General features: G+C 37.4%; 1 protein-coding gene across 1 annotated transcript in view; it reads left to right on the top strand.

The window, feature by feature from the left end:
* The window catches only part of GKAP1 (G kinase anchoring protein 1), an 81,087-nt gene that overhangs the window by 45,356 nt on the left and 11,542 nt on the right, over nucleotides 1-24,189 (top strand). The window contains 2 exon segments of the mRNA XM_017872377.1: nucleotides 5,459-5,611; nucleotides 21,827-21,928. Coding sequence (XP_017727866.1) covers nucleotides 5,459-5,611; nucleotides 21,827-21,928 — 255 coding nt within the window.

Raw genomic sequence — 24,189 nt, 5'->3', positions numbered from 1 at the left:
CCAAAAAAAAAAAAAAAAAAAAAAAAAAAATTAGCTGGGCGTGGTGGCAGGCATCTGTAGTCCCAGCAGCTACTCGGGAGGCTGAGGCAGGAGAATGGCGTGAACCCGGGAGGCGGAGCTTGCAGTGGATCACACCACTGCACTCCAGCCTGGGTGACAGAGCCAGACTCTGTCTCAAAAAAAAAAAGAAAAAAGAAAAAAGAAAAAGAGATATCAAATGCAATATATGTAGGTTTGTATTAGATTAGTAATAAAAGACATTTTTATACAATTGAAATTTAAATGTAAAGTAGGTATAGACTGGGCGCAGTTCCCAGCACTTCGGGAGGCCGAGGTAGGTGGATCACTTGAGGCCAGGAGGTTAGACGCCAGCCTGGCCAATGTGGTGAAACCCCATCTCTACTAAAAATAGAAAAATTAGCCAGGTGTGGTGGCACGTGCCTAGAGCAAAACTGTCTACAAAATAATAATAAAGTAGGAATAAGGTGATGTTAACAAATATGATTTTTGTTAGGTATGATAATGATAATATGGTTAAACTGGACAATTGTTTTATAGCTGCATGTGAAAGAATTTCAAGATGAATTATCATAACTGTACTTTAGTATAAAATACCTAGGCACAAAAAGGAGGGCCAAATATAGAATATCCTTAAATCTAAGTGTAGAATATATGGGTGAAAATTTTCATAATAAGAAGTTAAGAAACCAAACAAAATGAAATTATATTATTTAGTGATGCATCTGTAAAACAACAGAAACATGGAAATGATCAACACTAAGTTGAGGTAATGGTTCCTCGTGGAGGCACGAAGATGAGACTAAGGGAAGAATATACAGATGGGCCGCAAGGTCTATAGGTAATATTCTAGTTTTTAAGTAGAATGGTGTGGGATCAAGGGTGTTTTGTTTTGTTTTGTTTTAAAACAGCTGTATTGAGTTATAATTTAAGTACTGTAAAATTCACCCATTGCAAGTATGTAATTCACTCATAGTTGTGCAGCCATAAACACAGTCTAGTTTTGGAACTCAGAAAGTTCCCTCATAACGATTTGTAGTCAATCCCTACTCCCACCTTCAGTCCCTGGCAACCACAGATTTACTTTCTGTCTCTAGAGATTTGCAGTTTCTTGTAACCTGTAATGGACTCATAGAATGTGTAGTCTTTGTGTTGGGCTTCTTTCACTTAGCATAATGTTTTTGAGGTACATCCATGTTGTAGCATGTAGCAGCAGTATACCATTGTATAAATGTTATTTATTCACCAGGTTATAGGCTTGCTGTGAACATTTGACATATGTCTTTGTGTGGATATGTTTTAGTTTCTCTTAGGTGGTTACTTAGGAGTGAAATTGCTGGGTTGTATGGTGAATTTTTGTCTAACTTTTAAAGAGTCTGTCAAATTGTTTTTCAAAATGACTACCATTTTTCACTCCCCCCAGCAATATATGAGAGTTCTAGTTCCTATGCATCCTTGTCAACACTTGATATTATCTCTTGTTTTGATTATAGCCATTCTAGTGGGTATGTAATGTATTTCATTGTAGTTTTGGTTTGCATGTTCGTAATTGCTGATTTCAGACATCTTTTCATATGCTTATCAGCCATTCTTATATTTTCTTGAAATATCTATTCAAATTTTTTGCTCATTTTTGTGTATTTTCTTATTGATTTGTACGATTTCTTTATGTGTCTGGAAACAAATCCTCTGTTAGATACATGATTTGCAGATACTTTCTTCCGGGCTGTGCCTTGCCTTTTCTTTTTAATTTTTTATTGATACGTAATAGACGTACATATTTTGGGGATGTCTTTTTGGTTTTTTAATTGTCTTTTGAAGCACAAAAATTTTAAATTGTTATCAAGTCTGGTTTTGTCACTTTATGAATTGTACTTTTGGTGTTCATTAAATAAATCTTTGCCTAACACAAGCCATGATGATTTATTCTAGAGGCTTTATGGTTTTAGTTCTTCCTTTAAAGTCTGTGATCCATATTTTGAATTAATTTTTATGAATTGTGAAGAAAGTTCAAATTTACCTTTTGTCATATGCATTGACACTTCTCCCAGCACAACACTCTTATATCCTTAATAAAATACCTTGACACCTTTTTAAAAAGTAAATTTGGTCATAGATATGAAGGCTCAGATCTAGATTCTCGATTCCGTTCCATTGATCTGTATGTCTATATTTACATAAGCACTGTAGTGTCTTATTCATTGTATGCTTGGTACCAAATAGGTATGCAGAATTTGAATTAAACTGAAATTGCATTGACTAGACTTATTAAGTTAAATATTCCATATTCTTATATTTGCCATATTTTAATCTTTTTATCTGATATATGTGGGATGTAGTAGTTGATTTATTTTTGTTTTTCTCCCCCCTATAGTTTTTTTATCAATATATCTTTTGAAAAAAATCCCATCTCTAGATCAGAAAGAAACTTCGTGCCTCACTCAAAAATACTTAAGGGACAGAATGCCCTTTGTGATAGGCATGATGGTAATAGGAGCAACTATCAACAGACAGGGACATTGGCTAGAATTATAATCTCTAGTGATATGACATCCAAAGGCTGATTAGTTGGTAGCAGTATGTTATTCCTTCCACAGAAGCTCAGCAGTGTTTTTAGCATTTCTGTATTTATTGCTGTAAAATAGAATATTACAAGAAGATACTAGAACTATTTTATGAAGCAGTAATCTTAGAGTTATACCTGTATCCCTTAGCAATTGCACATGCATTCTTAAGACTATAATTACTTGGTGGGGAAATAATACTTGCTCTATCAACTTCTCATGATGTTTATGAAATTCAAATAAGGTAATGTTTGTTTAAGTGCTTTGCAAAATATAAAGTGTCGTACAGACATTTTAAATGTCATTCATATAGTAAGCACTGATATACAAATAAATTTTTTTTCAAACACTTGACTTTCTACGATAATATGAAGTGAAAAGTATGAACAATTATTGAACCTTGGGGTCATTTGCCCACAAATACAATTGAGATGGGTAAAATTGTGAAATTGTGAATAACTGTAGCTCAAGAATGTGGGGTCAGGCATGGTGACTTACACCTGTAATCCCAGCACTTTGGGAGGCTGAGGAGGGTGGATCATCTGAGGTCAGGAATTTGAGACCCACTGGCCAACGTGGTGAAACTCCATCTCTACTGAAAAAAAAAAAAAAATAGCCAGGAGTGGTGGCATGTGCCTGTGATCCCAGCTACTTGGGAGGCTGAGGCACAAGAATCGCTTGAACCGGAGTGGTGAAGGTGTGAAGGTTGTAGTGAGCCGAGATTGGGCCACTGCACTCCAATCTGGGTGAGAGTGAGACTGTCAAAAAAAAAGAGAGAGAATGTGGGACATAGGTGAAACCAATGAGTGAAAGGAATATTTTCTTCAATCTCTGTCTTCATAACAGGATATTGAAGAGGAAATGCTCCTTCTCTTGGAGAATGTAAAATTTCTATTATATAATTGGATAGACAGTGATAAAAAATCTTATCTTTTACAAATCTTCTATTGGCATGTAGAATTTATATAAAAATTATTTTAAAATGCAATGTAAGGCTGGGCACAGTGACTCATGCCTGTAATCCCAGCACTTTGGGAGGCCAAGGCGGGCAGATCACCTGAGGTCAGGAGTTCGAGACCAACCTGGCCAACATGGTGAAACGCCATCTCTACTAAAAATACAAATTAGCTGGACGTACATGCCTGTAATACCACCTACTCAGGAGGCTGAGGTGGGAGAATTGCTTGAACCCAGGAGGTAGAGGTTGCAGTGAGCCAAGATCATGCCATTGCTCTCCAGCCTGGGCAACAAGAGTGAAAATCTGTCTCAAAAAAAAAAAAAGCAGTGTAAAAGATTGAGCAACATAAAGCTGTGATAATCAAGACGGTATGGTACTGGCATAAGAATAGACATTTACAGATTGATAGAATAGGATTAAGAGTTCAGAAATTGATTTTGGACAAGACTATTGATTTTGGACAAGAGTCCCAACACAGTTAAAAGGGCAAAAGAATAGTCTTCTCAACGCATGATGCTAGATATCATCATGCAGAAGAGTGAATTTCGACCCTTTCTTCACACCGTGTGCAAAAATTAACTCAAAATGGATCACAGAACTAAACACATGCGCTAAATCTATAAAACTTTTAGAAGAAAATATAGGAGTAAATTTTTGAGTTAGGCAGTGGTTTCTTGGATAAAATTGGACTTCATCAACTTTAAAAACTTCTGTGATACAAAGAATACCATCAAGAATATGCCAAGACAACCCACGAAATGAGAGTAAATGATTGCAGATCATATTCAATAAGATACAGACATGTAGAATATATAAAGAACTGTTACAACTCAAAAAAACAAGTAACCCAGTTAAAAATGGGCAAAGGATCTGAGAAGACATTTCTCCAAAAAGATATACAAATCTCCAATAAGCACACAAAAGGGATGTTCAGCACCATTCGCTGTCAGGGAAATGCAACTGAAAACCCCAGTGAGACAGCACTTCACACCCAGTGGCTATCATGAAATAGGCAGAACAAGTGTTGATAAGAATGCGGATAAATTGCAACCCGCTTGACTGCTGATGGGATTGTAAAATGATGGACTGCTTTGGAAAATTATCTAGTGACATCTCAAAAGGTTAAACATAGAGTCACCAGCAGTTCTACTCTTAGGTATATACCCAAGAGAATTGAAAATATGTCCACGCAAAATCTTGTGCATGAATATTATAGCAGCATAATTCATAATAGCCAAAAAGTAGCAACAACCTGAATGTCTATCAACCAGTGAATGGAGAAATAAAATGTAGGATGAGATATTTGGCAATAAAAAGCAATGAAGTGCTGATACAAGCCATAATATGAATGAATCTTGAAAATATTTTGCTAAGTCAGAGAAACCAGTCAAAGGTTCACATATTGGGTTATTCCATATATACAAAATGTCCATAATAGGCAAATCTATAGAGACAGTAAATAGATTAGTGTTGCCTGGGGCAGGCAGCAGGTATTAGGAGGAAATGGGGAGTGACTGCTAATGGGTACAGTTTCTTTTTGGGGTGATGGAATTGTAATACAGTTGATTGGGGTGATGGTTGTTCAACTCTGAATATATTAAAAAACCACTGTCTTGTACACATTAAATGGGTGAGTTGTTCAGTATATAAATAACAGAAATTTAAAAAGCAATATCTAAGTCCAAAAAATACGAAGAAAGGAAATTTCCAAATGTGTCTCTACTGTTTTATCTTCTGGAGATGGAGAAGGACCAAGTGGTTGATTGTCTCTTAGCTGTCATTTTTCTTTTTTTTTTTTTATCCTTCTAGTGCTTGCCTAGGTGTACCAAATGCGTATCCCTTCTAGTGGTTGACTAGGTGTATTAAATGCATATCAATGCATGTTGAATGATAGTAAATCATAATTCATTTTTGACAGGAATTGAGTTCTTCTCAGACTTTATCACATGATGGAGGATTCTTCAATAGACTGGAAGATGATGTTCATAAAATTCTTATTAGAGAAAAACGAAGAGAACAGCTTACAGAATATAATGGAACAGATAATTGTACAGCTCATGAACACAACCAGGCATGTAAAGTAGAAAATTCTCTTAAAATCACAGTAAATTGAAATGTAATTTTTATTTTTTAAACAAGTAAGCAGTAGAATCAAATTATTGTGTAAAGTAGTAGTTTAGGATATGATCTTAGTAATTATCACTCAAATATTTATATTAGAAAGTATGAAGTATACTTATACTATATGAACTAGTTCATTCATTGATGACTGTTTGCTGAGCATGTGCCATAAGCCGTGTACTGTTAGGCACTCAGAGGAGGGAGTGGAAACACGAAGATGCGTAAGACCTCTCTTCCCTTAGACACTCAGAGTTGTGGGGATATGGAGAGGTAGACCTGTAAAAGGATCATCATTCAGCACAAATGAAGACTTTAAGGAAGATATGAACAATAAAAAAGAGGTTTTGGCCGGGCGTGGTGGCTCAAGCCTGTAATCCCAGCACTTTGGAAGGCCAAGACAGGCGGATCACGAGGTCAGGAGATCGAGACCATCCTAGCTAACGCGGTGAAACCCCGTCTCTACTAAAAAATACAAAAAAAAAAAAAAACTAGCTGGGCGAGGTGGCAGGCGCCTGTAGTCCCAGCTACTCGGGAAGCTGAGGCAGGAGAATGGCGTCAACCCGGGAGGCGGAGCTTGCAGTGAGCTGAGATCTGGCCACTGCACTCCAGCCTGGGCGACAGAGCGAGACTCCATCTCAAAAAAAAAAAGGAGATTTTGAATAGTGAAGGTAATTGATCACTGCTTGGGTGAATTGTGATGGTTATATAAAAAGTGACATTTGGGATGGAGTATGGATAGTGAGGAACTGTATAAGCTGAGAAACAGAGAAAGACTTTGGGTCTAAGGGAGCTACAAGAATAGACGTCCTGAAATATAAAAGGCCCTAGACTAAATATTTAGGAAACTGAAAAATTCTGCAGCTAAAAAGTTTACGGTTAAGCAAGTCTGGGATGACATGACTGAAGAAATAGATTGGATTTATGTCAGAAATCTCTTTTCTGTGAAACTAAGAAGTTAGAATTTTATCCTATACAACAGAATAAGCTATAGCCCATGAATCAAATCTGGTCAGTGGTCTGTTATTACAAGGACTGTAAGCTAAGAATGGCATTCATATTTTCAAAATAGTATTTAAAAAAGAGAAAAGAGCCTGGCACGGTGGCTCACACCTGTAATCCCAGCAGCTTGGGAGGCTGAAGCAGACAGATCACTTGAGACCAGAAGTTCAAGACCAACCTGGCCAACACAGCAAAACCTCATCTCCACTAAAAATACAAAAATTAACCAAGCATGGTGGCACATGCCTAGAATCTCAGCTACTTGGTAGGCTGAGACATGAGAATTGCTTGAACCCAGGAGGTGGGGTTGCAGTGAGCCAAGATCGTGCCTCTGGACTCCAGCCTGAGTGACAGAGCAAGACTGTGTTTCAAAATTAAATAATTTTAAAAATTAAAAAAGAAAAGAGAGAATATGGCTGGGTGCTGTGGCTCATGCCTGTAATCCCAGCACTTTTGGGAGACTGAGACAGGCGGATCACTTGAGGTCAGGAGTTCGAGACCAGCCTGGCCAACATGGTGAAACCCTGTCTGTACTAAAAATAAAATAAAAAAAATCGAGTGTTGTGGTGGGCACCTGTAGTCCCAGCTACTTGGAAGGCTGAGGCAGGAGAATCATTTGAACCCAGGAGGCAGAGATTGCAGTGAGCCAAGATCGCACCACTGCGCTCTAGCCTGGATAACACAGCAAGACTCCATCTCAAAACAACAAAAAATATGTGACAGAGACTGTATAAAACCCATAAAGTCTAAGATGTTTGTTGTTGGACCCTTTACAGAAAAAGTTGCCAGCCTCTGCTACATACCAGTGTTACCCAAAATATATTATCTGAGGGAGAAAAAAATGCTTTCTCTCCTCATACCCTGGTCCTGGTTATATGGGACCAGGAAGAGGTGAGACATACTCCAAGATCCTCACTGCCACATCTTAAATTCCATCATACAGAGAAAGTGTGTTACCCCTCAGACCTCTATGTCTGCATTTATTTTTTTCACCATAACCACTAGTCTCTTACTTCGTCTTAACTATGAACCTGTTCTTTACTCTGTATTGACCTCCAATCCATCAATTCTCCCAGCTTGAAACTTGTAGTAATTTCAGTAATGTCCCCATGAACACTTTACCTTTACTTCCTTAATTTTCTGTGATTCCTTTCTTGCCAGTATGTAGCATTGGCTCTCACAATATTGTCTACCTTGCCTGTTTTAATTCTCCGGCCACCAGGTGTTTAAAAAGTATTTTTTAAAACACTGCTAATGTTATCTGAAAATCAGTGCTATGTAACTTTTGCCATAGTCTAATTTCTTCTTAATGGTCCTTTGATTGATCTCTTTCTAACTTCGACAAATTCCTACAATAGCCATTCCAAATTTGGAATCTGGTTCCCATCTGTTTTCCATCTTTTCCTCTCTTCAATGGATGTTATCTCTTTGTTTACTGCAAAGACTGGTAAATTCAGTCATACAGCAAATTAACGCCATCTATTAATGTTTGTGTTATATGGTATACAGGAGAAGCTTTAAGAACTTTTTACTCTAAAGCAGCAATAAGATTTATTTGTAAATAACACTATTTCTTATGGAAAATCTATTCTCAACTTAGTAGTGGGAAATCCTTGCCTACCCTGATGTACTCGCGAAGTTCTTTCTGGCACTGAATTAAATTTAATGTTTTCTTATCTTTCCTCGACTTCCAAATTTTATGTGCAATCCAAGCATATTAGTCCATTCTCATGCTGCTATGAAGAAATACCCAAGACTGGGTAATTTATAAAGGAAAGAGGTTTAATTGACTCACAGTTCATTTGGCTGGGGAGGCCTGAGGAAACTTACAATCATGGTAGAAAGCACCTCTTCACAGGGTGGCAGGATAGAATGAGTGCCAAGTGAAGGGGGAAGCGCCTTATAGACCATTAGGTCTCATGAGTCTTCACTCACTATCACAAGAACAGTATGAGGGAAACCATCCCCATAATTCAGTTATCTCTCACCTGGTCCCACCTTTGACACATGGGCCCAGCCAACCATATCATTCTGCCCCAGGCCCCTCCCAAGTCTCATGTCCTCACATTTCAAAACGCAATCATGCCTTCCCAAAAGTCTTCCAAAGTCTTAACTCATTCCAGGATTAACCCAAAAGTCTAACTCTAAAGTTTCATCTGAGACAAGGCAAGTCCCTTCTGCCTCTGAGCCTGTAAGTTAGTTACTTCCTAGATATAGTGGGAGTACGGGCGTTGGGTAAATACGCCCATTCCAAATTGGAGAAATTGGCCAAAAAGGGCTACAAGCCCCATGCAAGTCTGAAATCCAATAGGGCAGTCGTTAAACCTTAAAGTTCCGAAATGATCTCCTTTGACTCCACATCTCACATCCAGGTCTTGCTGATGCAAGAGATAGGCTCCCACGGCGTTGGGTAGCTCTGCCCCTGTGGCTTTGCAGGGTACAACCCCCACTAACTGACTGCTTTCATGGCTGGCATTGAGTGCCTGCGGTTTTTCCAGTGCAAACCGTGGATGGATCTACCATTCTGGGGTCTGGAAGACAGTGGCCCTCTTCTCATAGCTCTGCTAGGCAGTGCCCCAGTAGGGACTCTGTGTGGGGGCTCTGACCCCACATTTCCCTTCCACACTGCCTTAGCAGAGGTTCTCCGTGAGGGCTCTGCCCCTGTACCATACCTCTACCTGGACATCCAGGAGTTTCCATACATCCTTTGAAATCTAGGCAGCGGTTCCCAAACGTCAGTTCTTCTCTTCTGTGCACAGGACCAACATCATGTAGAAGCTGCCTAGGCTTGGGGCTTGCCCCTTCTGAAGCAAAAGCCTGAGCTGTACCTTGGCCCCATTTAGCCATGGCTGGAGCAGCTGGGACATAGGGCACCAAGTCCGTAGGCTGCACACAGCATAGGGGCCCTGGACCCAGCCCAGAAAACCAATTTTCCCTCCTAGGCTTCCAGGCCTGTGATGGAAGGGGCTTCTGTGAAGGTCTCTGACATGCCCTGGAGAAATTTTCCCCATTGTCTTGGTGATGAGCATTTGGCTCCTCCTCACTTGTGCAGTAGATTTGAATTTCTACCCAGAAAATAGATTTTTCTTTTCTTTTTTTTTTTTCTGAGATGGAGTCTCACTCTGTCGCCCTGCTGTAGTACAGTGGCGTGATCTCGGCTCACTGCAACCTTCACCTCCCGGGTTCAAACGATTCTCCTGCCTCACTCAGCCTCTCGAGCAGCTGGGACTACAGGCATGCGCCACCACACCCAGCTAATTTTTGTATTTTTGTAGAGATGGGGTTTCATCATGTTGACCAGGCTGGTCTCAAACTCCTGACCTCAGGTGATCCACCTGCCTTGGCCTCCCAAAGTGCTGGGATTACAGGCATGAGTCACCACACCCACCCTAGATTTTATTTTCTAGAGCAGTTTAGGTTTACAGAAAAATTGTGCAGAAAGTACAGACATTTTTCTACAGGCGACCGCCACCTCGCCCGGCTAGTTTTTTGTGTGTTTTTTTTTAGTAGAAACGGGGTTTCACCGTGTTAGCCAGGATGGTCTCGATTTCCTGACCTCGTGATCCGCCCGTCTCGGCCTCCCAAAGTGCTGGGATTACAGGCTTGAGCCACCACGCCCGGCCAGGTTTTTCTTTTCTACTGCATTGTCAGGCTGCAAATTTTCTGAACTTTTATGCTCTGACACCTCTTGAATGCTTTGCTGCTTAGAAATTTCTTTCACCAGGTACCCTAAATCACCTCTCTGAAGCTCAGAGTTACACAGATCTCTAGGGCAGCAGCAAAAAGCCACCAGTTTCTTGGCTAAAGCGTAGCAAGAATGACCTTTACTCCATTTCCCAACAAGTTCCTCATCTCCATCTGAGACCACCTCAGCCTGGGCTTCGTTGTCATTCAAAAAGTCTCTAGGAAGTTCCAGATTTTCCCACATTTTCCTGTCTTCTAAACCCTCCAAAGTGTTCCAGCCTCTGCCTATTACCCAGTTCCAAAGTCACATCCACATTTTCAGGTATCTTTATAGCAGCCCCTGACTCTCTGTGGTACCAATTTACTGTATTAGTCCGTTCACATACTGCTGTGAAGAAATACCCGAGATTGGGTAATTTATAAAGAAAAGAGATTTGACTCACAGTTCTGTGTGGCTAGGGAGGCCTCAGGAGGCTTACAATCATGGTGTGAGGCACCTCTTCACAGGATGGCAAAAGAGAGAATGAGGGCTGAGCAAAGAGGGGAATCCCCTTATAAAACCATCAGCTTTTATGAGAACTCACTCACTAACCGAAGAACAGTATGGGGGAAACCGCCCTCTCCACCTGGTTCCACCTTGACACTTGGGGATGATTATAATTCAAGATGAGATTTGGGTGGGGGCAGAGCCAAACCATATCACCAAGCAACCATGTTAATTAACATTTACGGTTAGTGTATTCACTTCTTTTTCATTGATTATGGTTTTCCTTTTCATTATGATTTTCCCCTTTGTAGTATCTTCTTAATTTTAAAGCCACCTGAGATCATTTTTGGATAGAAGGAATGATATTTGTATATTTCAGCACATAATTAGGTTCCTCAAGGCCTTTATAGAACAAAGTTGGGTATATAACTTGATATTAACACGTTTAAATAATTAAGTAGCAGTATGATATAAAACCGAAGTGATAGTGTGACATAGTGGAAAGAGAACAGACTTTGAAATCAAACAGTTTTATCAATTTTATTACATTGGGATGAAATTACCTGCCATTCTTACACTATTAGGGAAGTTTTAGATTATGATTTAAAATGTTGAGCAGAACATGTTTTCCACCAGTATGTACTTAATAGATAATTATTTTTGTACAAGCAAAAAATGGTGAGCCCCAGAAAAGATACACTGTTAAAATGCTATAGTAATTCACAGGAAAGGGGATCAGAGATGGCTTTGTGAGGAGAAAATAGCATTTGAATTAGGAACTTAGAGTAGGATTTGGGTTTTCTTTGCGTTTTTTTTTTTTTTTTTTTTTTTTTAATTATTTTTTGTGGCTACATAGTAGGTGTATGTATTTATGGGTTCCAGGAGATATTTTGATACAGGCATGCAATGCTTACATAAGCACATATCCTTTGTGTTACAAACAATCCAATTATGCTATTTTAGTTATTTTTAAATGTACAATTAAATTATTGTCTAGTCACCCTGTTGTGCTATCACATATTAGGTCTTATTCATTCTTTCTAATTTTTTGGTACAGATTAACTATCCTTACCTCCTGCCCACCCCCTCACTGCCTTTCCCAGCCTCTAGAAACCATCCTTCTCCTTTGTAACTCCCATTAGTTCAGTTGTTCTGAATTGTAGCTCTCACAAATAAGTGAGAACATGTGATGTTTGCCTTTCTGTGCCTGGCTTATTTCACTTAGCGTATGACCTCCAGTTCCACCCATGTTGTTGCAAATAACAATTTTTTTATGGATAAAGAGTACTCCATCATGTATAAATACCACATTTTCTTTATTCATTCATGTGTTGATGTGCACTTAGGTTGCTTCCAAATCTTGGCTATTATAAACGGTGCTGTGATAAACATGGGAGTGCAGATATCTCTTCCGTATACTGATTTCCTTTCATTTGGGTATATATCCAGCAGGATTGTGGGATCATGTGGCAACTCCAGTTTTATTTGATTTTTGGAAGAGATAGGTGTCTAGTTTCATTCTTCTGCATATGGATATCCAATTTTCCTAGCGCCATTTATTGAATAGACATTTTTCCCCAGTGTATGTTCTTGACACCTTTGCCAAAAATGAGTTCACTGTAGGTGTGTGGATTTGTTTCTGGGTTCTCTGTTCTGTTCCAGTGGTCTATGTGTGTGTGTGTGTGTATGCCAGTACCTTGGTATTTGGTTACTATAGCTCTGTAGTATAATTTGAAGTCAGGTAACATGATTCATTCAGTTTTCTTCTTTTTGCTTAAGATATCTTTGGCTATTCTGTGTCTTTTGTGGTTTCATGTATATTTTAGGATTGTTTTTTCTATTTCTGTGAAGAATGTCATTGGTATTTTGATAGGGATTACATTGAATCTGTAGATTGCTTTGGGTGGTATGGACATTTTAACAATATTGATTCTTCTAACCCATGAACATGGAATATCTTTCCATTTTGTCATCTCTTCTTCAGTTTCATTCATCAGTGTTTTATAGTTTTCATTATAGAGATCTTGTTTGGTTAATTCCTAGGTATTTACTTTTATTTATGGCTATTGTAAATGGGATTACATTTTTTTATTTTTTTTCAGATTGTTCTCTGTGGCCTGTAGAAATGCTACTGATTTTTCAAGGTTGATTTTGTATCCTACCACTTTACTAAGTTTATCAGTTCTAATAATATCTTTGTGGAGCATTTAGGTTTTTCCAAATATAAAGTGATATCATCTGCAAACAAGAATAATTTGACTTCTTCCTTTCCAATTTAGATGCCCTTTCTTTCTCTTGTCTGATTGCGCTAGCTAGGACTTCCTGTACTACAATGAATAACAGGGTGAAAGTGGGCATCCTTGTCTTGTTCTAGATCTTAGAGGAAAGGCTTTCAGTTTTTCCCCATCCAGTATATTACTTGCTGTGGGTTTATTGTGTATGGCTTTTATTATGTTGAGATATGTTCCTTCTATACCCAGTTTTTTGACAGTTTTTATTGTGAAAGGATGTTGAATTTTATCAAATGCTTTTTCAGCATCAGTTGAAATGATCATGTGGTTTTTGCCCTTCATTCTGTTGATGTGATGTATTGATTTATATACGTTGAACCAGCCTTGCATTCCTGGGATAAATCCCAGTTGGTCATAATGAATGATCTTTTCAATCTGTTCTTGAATTCAGTATTTTTTTCAGGATTTTTTGCATCGATATTCATCAGATATTGGCCTCTAGTTTTCTTTTTTTGATATTTCTTTGTCTGGTTTTGGTATCGGGGCCTCATAGAAGGAGTTTGGAAGTACTCTCTCCTCGTCTTTTCTCAAAATAGTTTGAGTAGGATTTGTATTAATTCCTTAAGTGTTTGGTAGAATTCAGCAGTAAAGCCATTGGATCCTGGGCTTTTCTTTATTGGAAGACTTTTTATTATGGCTTCAGTCTTATTATTGGTCTGTTCAGATTTTGGGTTTCTTCATGGTTCAATCTTGGTAGGTTGTATGTGTCTAGGAATTTGTCCATTCCCTCTAGATTTTTCAATTTATTGGCATATAGTTGCTCAGAGTAGCCACTAATGATCCTTTGAATTTCTGTAGTATTAGTTGTAATGTCCCTTTTTTAAATCTCTGTTTTATTTGGAACTTCTCTTTTCTTGATGCGGTTAAAGGTTTGTCAATTTTAATTTTCTTTTTTTTTTGTAATTTTAAATTTTTTAAAATTTTGTTTAATTTTCAAAAAATCAACTTTTGGATTCTTCATTTCAGTTTCATTTATTTCTTTTATATTGATTTCATTTTAGTTTCATTTATTTCTGCTCTGATGTTTATTTCTTTTCTTCAAATTTTGTGCTTGGTTTGTTCTTGCTTTTCTAGTTCTTTAACATTAATTGTTAGGTTATTTGAAGTTTTTCTTCTTTTTTGATGTAGGCACTTACAGCTTTAAATTTTCCTCTTAGTACTGCCTTTATTGTATCCCATAGCTTTTGGTGTGTTTTCCATTAGCATTTGTTTCAAGAAATGTTTCAGTTTCCTTCCTAATTTCTTTGTTGAGCCACTGATCGTTCAGGAGGATATTGTTTAATTTCCATGTATTTGTATAGTTTCTAAAATTCTTTTTGTCCTTGATTTGTAGTTTTATTTCATTGTGGTCAGAAAAGATGCTTGATACTATTTCAATTTTTTTGATGTTTTAGGACTTGTTTTGTGACCTAACATAGGGTCTGTCCTTGAGAATTATCTGTGTATTGAAGAAAAGAATGTGTATTCTGAAGCTGTTGGATGAAAAGTTCTGTCAATATCTATTGGTCCTTTTGGTTTATAGTGCAGGTTAAGTCCAGTGTTTCTTTGTTGATTTTGTTTCTAAAAGATCTGTCCAGTGCTGAAAGTGGAGTGTTGAAATCACCAGCTATTATTGTATTGGGGCCCATCTCTCTCTTTAGCTCTAATAAAATTTGCTTTATATATCTGAGTGCTCCAGTGTTGGGTATATATGTATTTAAAATTGTTATATCCTCTTGCTGAACTGACCCCTTTATCTTTATATAGTGACCTTCTTTGTTTCTTCTTATAGTTCTTGTCTTGAAATCTATTTTGTCTGATATTAATATAGCTACTTCTGCTCTTTTTTGGTTTCCCTTGTCATGGAATATCTTTTTTCTTCCCTTTATTTTCAGTCTATGTATGTCTTCATAGGTGAAATGTGTTTCTTGTAGGCAACAGATCATTGGGTCTTATTTCTTAATCCATTCAGCCATTCTATGAAGACAATAGAATTTGAACATGCAGAGATGAAGAAGAAACTGGGATGCCTTGAGTAAAAGTATGGAGGTAATGAAGTATAAACCAGTTTCATTAAAATAGAAGGTTTATAGAGGAATGTAGTATAAATTTGGTAAGTTAAGTTGGAAAAGATTATAGCGAATTTAAAGGCTGGTTTATAATTTAGTCAGCAGACATTAAAGAATTTTTGAAGGTTTTTGAGCAGAAAGCAAAGTTTATTACAGTAATATTAATTTCACTGCAGGGCCTAGGAAAAAACCGAAGGAAGGTAAAGACTACTAATTATTAGTAAGGATATAGAATAGCATTAACATACCACTAGTGGGAATGTAAATTGGTATAACCATTTTGGAAAACAATTTGGCATTTACTTTTAAAGTTGAAGATAATGGGCATGACGTTATGTTCTAGAAATTCTATGCCTAGATTAAACCTTGAAGACATGTCCAAAAAAAGTGTTCAAAACTCAGTTGTTTGTAATAGCAAAAGAATAAGAGAAGTAAGTTGTAGTTATACATAGCAACATGGATGCATATCAAGAGCATAGCATTTAATGAAAAACACAGATCACCAAATAATAATTTGATGACATTCATATAAATTTTTTTAAATAGCCCTGTCTCTACAAAAAAAAAATTATCCAGGTGTGTTGGCATGCACCTATAGTCTCAGCTACTCAGAAGGCTGAGGTGGGAGGATTGATTGAACCTGTTAAGTCAAGGCTGCAGGGAGCTGTGATCATGCCACTGTCTTTCAACCTGGTCATTGAAGCAAGACCCTGTCTCAAAAAAATAAATAAAAATTAAAAATAGAAATGTAATACATTATTCAGGGCTTCATATACATGTAGTAAAAGACTTTAACAAAGGAAAAGAATGACAGAATCTGTAATCATGGATATCCTCAGGAGAGGAGGGAAAAGGGGTGTGATTGGAGAGAGGGATGGTATTGGTAAGGTATTGGTATTGTCAAATTCTTAATCTGCTTTTGGTTTATTTTCTTTTACCTAATGTGTCATACATAAAATTCTTTTGCATATGTGAAGTTTTTCCTAAGTGAGAAAATTAGAATTTTTTCATAGCATTTCATTAAGTGTAAAGGAGAGAAAAGAGGATTCATGCCATTTAAAGAATTATCCACTTCTCTCTCCATGTATACCTCTTTCCTCTACCCATTGTGCTTCTTTCTCAAAGAAAACTCTTCTGCTTTCCAAGGTTAAAATCCTTTTTAACTGTGCATACATTGATATACTAGGCATTTTTAAAAGTGAAAAGTAAATCAACCCTAAGACTGTCATTCTTCACATGACATGTAATTTCTTTTTTTTTTTTTTTTTTTTTGAGATGGAGTCTCACTCTGTCACCTGGCGGGAGTTCTGTAGCATTCTTTTGGCTCAGTACAACCTTCACCTCCTGGGTTCAAGCAATGCTTCTGCCTCACCCTCCCAAGTAGCTGGGATTACTGGCATACATCACCATGCCCAGCTAATTTTTGTGTTTTGTTTTTTGTTTTTTTTTAAACTATAGACAGGGTTTTGCTATGTTGGCCAGGCTGGTCTCGAACTCCTGACCTCAAGTGATCTGCCCACCTCAGCCTCACAAATTGCTGAGATTATGGGCATGAGCCACCATGCCCAGCCTAGTTTCATTTGTTAATAGTGTTTTTCTAGGAAAATGCCTAGATGCATAGGTATTTTAAAATAATTTTAACAATAATGAATCTAGTTTTCTAACCCCTTTTGTAAACCAGGTGTTATATCCTGCCACATCAACATGCTGTAAGTTGCTTGGTACTTGCCCTATTATTGAACATTGTTTAGAATTGATGGCTTGATATTCACTGATCATACATTTAATATTTTGGTGAATTGTTTCCTTGGAGTAGATTGTTTTAGATAGTAATTGAATCAAAGGATATAAGCTTCTGTGTTGCTCTTGGTGCATTCAACATACTGTCTTCTAGCAGCAGGATGTGAGCTTACTAATTTCTCCACAACTGCACCAGTGCTAGGTGGATCAGTCATCCCTGATCCCGTCCCCTCTTGTGGCCTTTGGGGCTCTGTTTTATTAATTATCTTTGTGGCATATTCCATCCTGTTGTTTGATGCATACTTTACTCTCACTGTGTTCAAACCCAGGCTCATCATCTTCCTCTCCACACGAAGCATTTGGCTTGACTTCTGTCATTTCAGTTTTTGGTTTCCTCATTTTACCTAGGTATCCAGATTCTACAGTGTTTTTTTGTTTTGTTTTGTTTTTTCACTTTTCTGTTTTTCAAGATTTTGAAGTTTTAAATCTTTGAAATATTTTCCGATCTATCTTTGTTTCCATTTTTACCAACATTCTCTAATTTAGGCTCTCATTATCTCTTACTGGCATTATTTCAGTAATCTAACCAATCTTTATGCTTCTTGCCTTTAATGCCAGATAATGTGTTACACCCTGCTAACAAATGCCTTTTTATAAATCTTTACTTCCATCATGCCATGCTGTGCCCTTAAACTTCAGTGTCTGTTGAATTAAGTACAGTGTCCTTGACCTGACACCTAAAGTCCTTAGGCTATGCTTTTCAAACTGAGTTTCCCAACCCATTCAGTAGGTCCTAAAATCAATTTAGTAGGTTGCTACCAAAAAATGGGAAAGGAGAAAATGTCAGAGTATGTGACACCTATTTATATTTTGTGAAAGTTGTTTCTATGTGTGCATGTGTCTGTGTGTCTGTGTAAAACATTCCTATCATAGGGCACTGTCAAATAAGTTTGAAAACCTTGTTATACAGGATATCCTTAATTATCTTTAGCTGTTTGTACTCTTCCAATTTTTCTTCTAGCTGGAGTAGACCATTCCTGTCACAGAATGCTGGGTGCGTCCCAGCTTTATTCAAGGTTCATTTCATTCATTTCACATGCCATCTCCTCCCAGAAGCTCTCTCTCACTGCCTCAGCCGAACCCCAAACCCGAGACACAGAAAACCTGGATATAATTTTCCTTTTTCTATACCCCATAGCATTTTGTTTTTCTTATGGCACATTTCACATCACACGTTTTCCCTGTCATTTTTAATAGATTACAGATCCCTTGTAGGCATAGGCTTTATCTTGTACATCTTTTCATCCTCATTTTAGTATAATATTTTCTACTTAGAAGATACTTTTAAAAGGTTTTATTGAAATGTAGGACTTCATTAAAATCAGTATACATTAAAACAATACAACTTTGTTTTAAAAGTAATATCTCTTGTAGAAATTTTGGAAACTACTGATAAGTAAAATGAAGAAATGATAATGGCAAAAATAAATATTTGAGGGTTTGCTATGTATATTCCAGTCACTGTGTTAAGTACTTAAAGTGTATTATCTCATTTGATTATTAACAACTAACTATGAAGTTGGTAGGTATCATTATCATCCCCAATTTTCAGTTGTAGTGGGAGAAAAATGACCCTAATCTCATTCTCACCTAGAGAAAACAGCTAGGGTACTGATATTTTAGTGTGGTCTTACTTTTCTATGGATATATACTTTTCCCTCATCAGTGCAGAAACTATTAGATGGACCACTTTTTCAGTTAAACGCAAATGGTGAGCATTTCAGGACATTGGGTTTTTTTTTTTAATTTTTGTTTTTGAGATGGAGTCTCACTCTGTCGCCCAGGGTGGAGTGCAGTAGCGCAATCTCAGGGCACTGCAACCTTTGCCCTTCAGGTTCAAGCCGTCCCTGTGCCTCAGCCTCTCGAGTAGCTGGGATTATAGGCATGTGCCACCACCCCCAGCTAGTTTGTGTATTTTTAGTAGAGGGTCACCATGTTGGCCAGGCTGGTCTCAAACTCCCGACCTCAGGTGATCTGCTCACCTCTGCCTCCCAAAGTGCTGAGATTACAAGCGTGAGCCACTGTGCCTGGGACATTAATTCTTATACATGGAATAATTTCAGTTTATAGGTAAATTGCCTCTGATTACTTATACTAAGAAAAAAAAATTTTTTAATGTACCAGTTTGGCCTGGTGCGGTGGGTCACGCCTGTAATCCCAGCACCTTGGGAGGCTGAGGCAGGTGGATCGCCTGAGATCAGGAGTTCAAGACCAGCCTGGCCAACATGGTGAAACCCTGTATCTACTAAAAATACAAAAATCAGCCAGGAGTGGTGGCAGGCACCTGTAATCCCAGCTACTTGGGAGACTGAGGCAGGAAAATTGCTTGAACCCGGGAGGCAAGGTTGCAGTGAGCTGAGATCACACCACTGTATTCTAGCCTGGGAGATAAGATCGAGACTTTGTCTCAAGAAGAAGAAAAAAAAAAGTACTAGTTTGATAAAACCTGGATTTGCTTACTAGCGAGATTGTACTTTTTTTCATGTTTGTTGGTCATATGTCTATCATGTTGGTTGCATTTTCTGTTTTCCTTTACCTTTTATTTTGTTACAGTGTTTTTTTTCTGAGATCTTTCATCAAATCACATCTATCAATCTTTTCCATTTTCCTCTTTTTTATGTCAATTTCAGAAGGGCTTCTTATTCAAAGATAATCATATTCATCAAGATTTCTAAAAATACATAATGGTTTATTTTTATTCAAAAGTAAAACAGTATTATTCCATGATTATTTACTCAGTATAAAATAATTTTGATAAAAGGAAATTTTAAACAATAAAGTAAAATCTTTCATAATCCCATGTTCACACAGTTATAATTTAAAGTTTTGGTGTATATTCTTCCAGAATTTTTTCTTTGCACACACTACAATTTTGGAATCGTGCAGATATTATTTTATAGCTCTATATCAGCATTTTTAGTGACTTAGTTTTCAGTTTTTGAATTTACTATATATTTAACCTATATCCTATTGTTTGGCATTTAAATTGATGTCCAGTTTTGTGTTGTGATAAATCTACAATGAACACTTTTCATAGATACTTCGCTACCTCATTTATCTTTTGGAAATAAATTTGTAAAAGTGAGATTCTGGAACTTAATAGTAGTATATTTCTAATTTTGACCTACTCACCTCATTACCTAAACTAGAAACTTAGATTGCAGTGTCCATCTTCTTCCTCACCTGCCACATTCTTTCAACCTTTCATCAAATGCTACCTCCAAATTATTTCTCAGATATACTTCTCTGTATTTATACTGCTTTCACCCTAATCCAAAGCATAGTCTTATTTGACCTGGGGTTATAGTAGCAATTAAAGGATCTTTCTACCTGTCTTACCTCACTCCATTTCGTTTCCACACAGCATGAAAAGGGATCCTTTACAAACATAAGTCTCACACAATCAAATCTAACCTAGCAGTCCTCCTTCACTGCTGTCTGTTTTATTCAGAATCATGTGCAGACTGTTCTTATGGCTTACAAGGTCCTCCAGGATCAGGTCTCTACTGGCTTTTCCAAAGTCATCTTGGACCATCTTCCCCCTCACTATCTTACCATACTGGCTTATTTTTTTCTTCAAATTCTCCAGGCCCTTCCTTCCTGCAAGGCCTTTAAACATACTGTTCTTTCTACCTGGAAAGCTCTCACTTCCCCTTTTTACTTAGCCAATTCCTACCCATCACACAAGGTTCAATTTAAGTGTCACCATTTGAAAGAGCTTTACTAATCTAGAAAAGAAGCACAGAATCTTTTCGGTTTGGTTCACCATGGTGTACCCAGCTCCTAGAAGTTAGATGCTCAGTGAGTATTTGTAGGGTACTACGTTGATGTTGCCACGTTACTCCTTAGATAAACAGAACCATTTATATTCTCATCGAAAGTATGACTTTGGGGTGATTTTTTTTTACACTAAATTTGTTTATTTTGGTATATGGTGCAAGATGACAGCGATTTAACCTGATTTTTCCCAGTTAGCCATTTGTCCTATAACCTACCATTATTCTGTAATTCAGCATTTTCTCACTTTTTAAAAGTATCATCCTTACTTACAATAAACTCTTATATCTCAAGTCTCTTTCTGGACTTTGTTTTCTGGTACATTGTTCTGTCAACCTAGGTGCCATGATTTTATTTATTTTGCCTTATATAATTGATAGGCAAATCTTTCTTCATCAGATTAACTTTTTGTTTGCTTCCATCCTGAATTCTCCCAGATGAAGTCTTTACTATCTTTATAAGTTCCAAAGAACAACATCCTATTGGAATTTCTATTGAAATGTTAATTAACTTACAAAGTAACCTGTAGCCTTCCTATTTACAAACCATACTTTGTGTCATTTTCAAGATTTTATAATTTTCTTAGTGTTGGTCCTAATCACTTCTTAGTGTTATTCTTCTGGTTAGTTTTTCTTGCTGTTGTGAGGAAATTATTTTTCTAGTTATGCCTTCTACCTGTTAATTGCTAATATAGAGAAAAGCTATTTATTTTATTTTTTATATTTTTTATTTATTTTGTATTTTTAGTCATTTTTTGAATTTTTGAATTTTTAAGATAGACTAATAACAACAACTTGTCACAGAGCACTTTTAATATGTTTGTTCCAGGATAGAAATATCCTTTGAAAGCCCTGATATTGTTTGTCAGTATGTTTGGGTTAATTATAAATACTTCCTTGCTTGCACTGTATATATTAAGATTATATAATTGAGTGAAAATGGAAATGTAGTCAACAGCATAAGATGGCCTCAGAAAATTAAGGTCAGAATTTTTGCTCTTAAACTTTTCACAAAGGAATATTATAAACCAGGATTAGCAGAATAATCAAAGTCCTAAAATGTTGTTTCTCTCTTTTCAGGAAGTGGTTCTGAAAGACGGAAGAATTGAAAGACTAAAGTTAGAGCTAGAAAGGAAAGATGCTGAAATCCAGAAGCTGAAAAATGTAATCACTCAATGGGAGGTTTGTGTCCATTTACTGTTGCTAAAGAAAATAATTCTATACATTTTCGTATTTTGTTTTTCTTATATGCAAATATGTTTAATATGCAATTCATGGGAATAGTCATTCTATTTTTTATGTTCTTAAACTCTTTGATTAATGGTTTAAAATCTGAATGATTATTTATTTATTTATTTATTTATTTGTTGTTGTTATTTTTTGAGTCTCACTCTGTTGCCCAGGCTGGAGTGCAATGGCATGATCTCAGCTCAGTGCAACCTCTGCCTTGGTTCAAGCGATTCTCCTGCCTCAGGCTCCTGAGTAGCTGGGATTACAGACATGAGCCACCATACCTGGTTAATTTTTTGTGTTTTTAGTAGAGACAGGGTTTCACCGTGTTGGCCAGTCTGGTCACGAATTCCTGGCCTCAAGAGATCCGCCCACCCCAGCTTCCTAAAGTGCTGGGATTACAGGCATGAGCCACCATGCCTAGTCGTATTTTGTTTTTTAAAAATGAACTTTATTGTGGTATAGTTTACACACAGTATAAAATGTATTTTTGTTGTTGTAAAATACATATAACCATTTAAACTGTATAATGCAGTGGGGCATTAAGTATCTTTACACAGCATTGTGTAACCATCACCACTGTCTATTTCCAGAACTTTTTCATCATCCCAGGCAGAAACTCTTACCCACCAAGAACTCCCTATTCTCATTTTCCACACCCTGGTAACCTCTAATTTCTATGAATTTGCCCATTCTAGGTACCTCATGTAAGTGGAATCATACAGTGTTTATCCTCTTATGTGTGGCATATTCACTTAGCATAATGTGTTTTTTGTTTGTCCTCTTATGTGTGGCATATTCACTTAGCATAATGTGTTTTTTGTTTGTTTTGTGAGACAGTCTTGCTCTGCTGCCCAGGCTGGAGTGCAGTGGCACAATCTTGGCTCACCACAACCTCTGCCTCCCAGGTTCAAGCAATTCTCCTGCCTCAGCCTCCTGAGTAGCTGGGACTACAGACATGCACCACCATGCCTGGCTAATTTTTGCATTTTCAGTAGAGATGGGGTTTCACTATGTTGACCAGGCTGGTGTCAAACTCGTGACCTCGTGATCCGCTCGCCTTGGCCTCTCAAGGTGTTGGGATTACAGGTGTGAGCCACTGTGCCTGGCCTGGCACAATGTTTTTAAGGTTCATCCACGTTGTAGCATGTGTCAGAATTTCATCCCTTATTATAGCTGAATAATTTTTCATTGTGTGTATATATTTTGTTTACTGGTGCATAAGTATCTGAGTCCTTGCTTTCAGTTCTTTTGGGTATGTACACACCTAAGAGTGGAATTGCTGGATTATATAATTCCACATTTAACTTTTCGAGGAACTGCCAAACTTTTCCATGGCACCCACGTCATTTTACCTTCCCACCAGGAGTGAACAGGGGTTCCAGTTTCTCCACATCCTTTCCAGCACTTGTGATGTATACAATGTATTTTTAACTACAAATATTACCTCTCCCCTTAGGTTTTTTTAAAAAAAAAAACATTTTTTAAAAATCTGTTATTCATATCAACTATCATTCTTTTGACTAATATGAATTCACTCAACAATTATTTATTGAGTGCCTATAATATGGCAGATACTTTTGCACCCTGTGTATGTGGTAGTGAAAAAAAATAAATCGTGAAAAAAAATAAATCAAGTTCCAGCCCTGATGGTTCTTACATTTACCTTCTTCTTCTACTCATGCCTTTCAAGAATCATCCCTACTAAAACTTTTTTTGACTGCACCCACTCATTTACCTTAGCTTTTCATTTACATTTCCCTTCGTTTTTGTTGTACTAGGCACAGGGAATACAAAGATGAGTTAACAAGAAGCTTATAGATTAATGGGGGAAGATAAACATGTAAATAGTTGCAGTACAGTGTAGGATATGACAGCGTGCTTCAGAAGAACAGACAGAGGAATGAATGAGTTGCTGCTATCAAAAATTGGTAAGGATCTCATAGAAAAGATGATTTTTCCAGGTAGAGAGAATTGTGTGTACAAAGGCATGGGAATATGATGGAAAGTACATTGTGGCTGACATTCAGAGAAATGGGAAACTAGAAGTTGAGATTGCAGGTATGAGTTGGGGTCAGAATTCGAAGGCATTTGGATTTTAGAGAGGTTATTAGGCCGGGCACGGTGGCTCACACCTGTAATTCCAGCACTTTGGGAGGCCAGGGTGGGCGGATCACCAGGTCAGGAGATCAAGACCATCCTGGCTAACACGG

The sequence above is a fragment of the Rhinopithecus bieti genome, unplaced genomic scaffold (assembly GCF_001698545.2).
Source record: "Rhinopithecus bieti isolate Rb0 unplaced genomic scaffold, ASM169854v2 scaffold_5948, whole genome shotgun sequence".
In the NCBI taxonomy this organism is placed as follows: domain Eukaryota; kingdom Metazoa; phylum Chordata; class Mammalia; order Primates; family Cercopithecidae; genus Rhinopithecus; species Rhinopithecus bieti.
The sequence above is the reverse complement of the archived record's forward strand: the minus strand, read 5'-3'. Positions and strand labels throughout refer to the sequence as shown.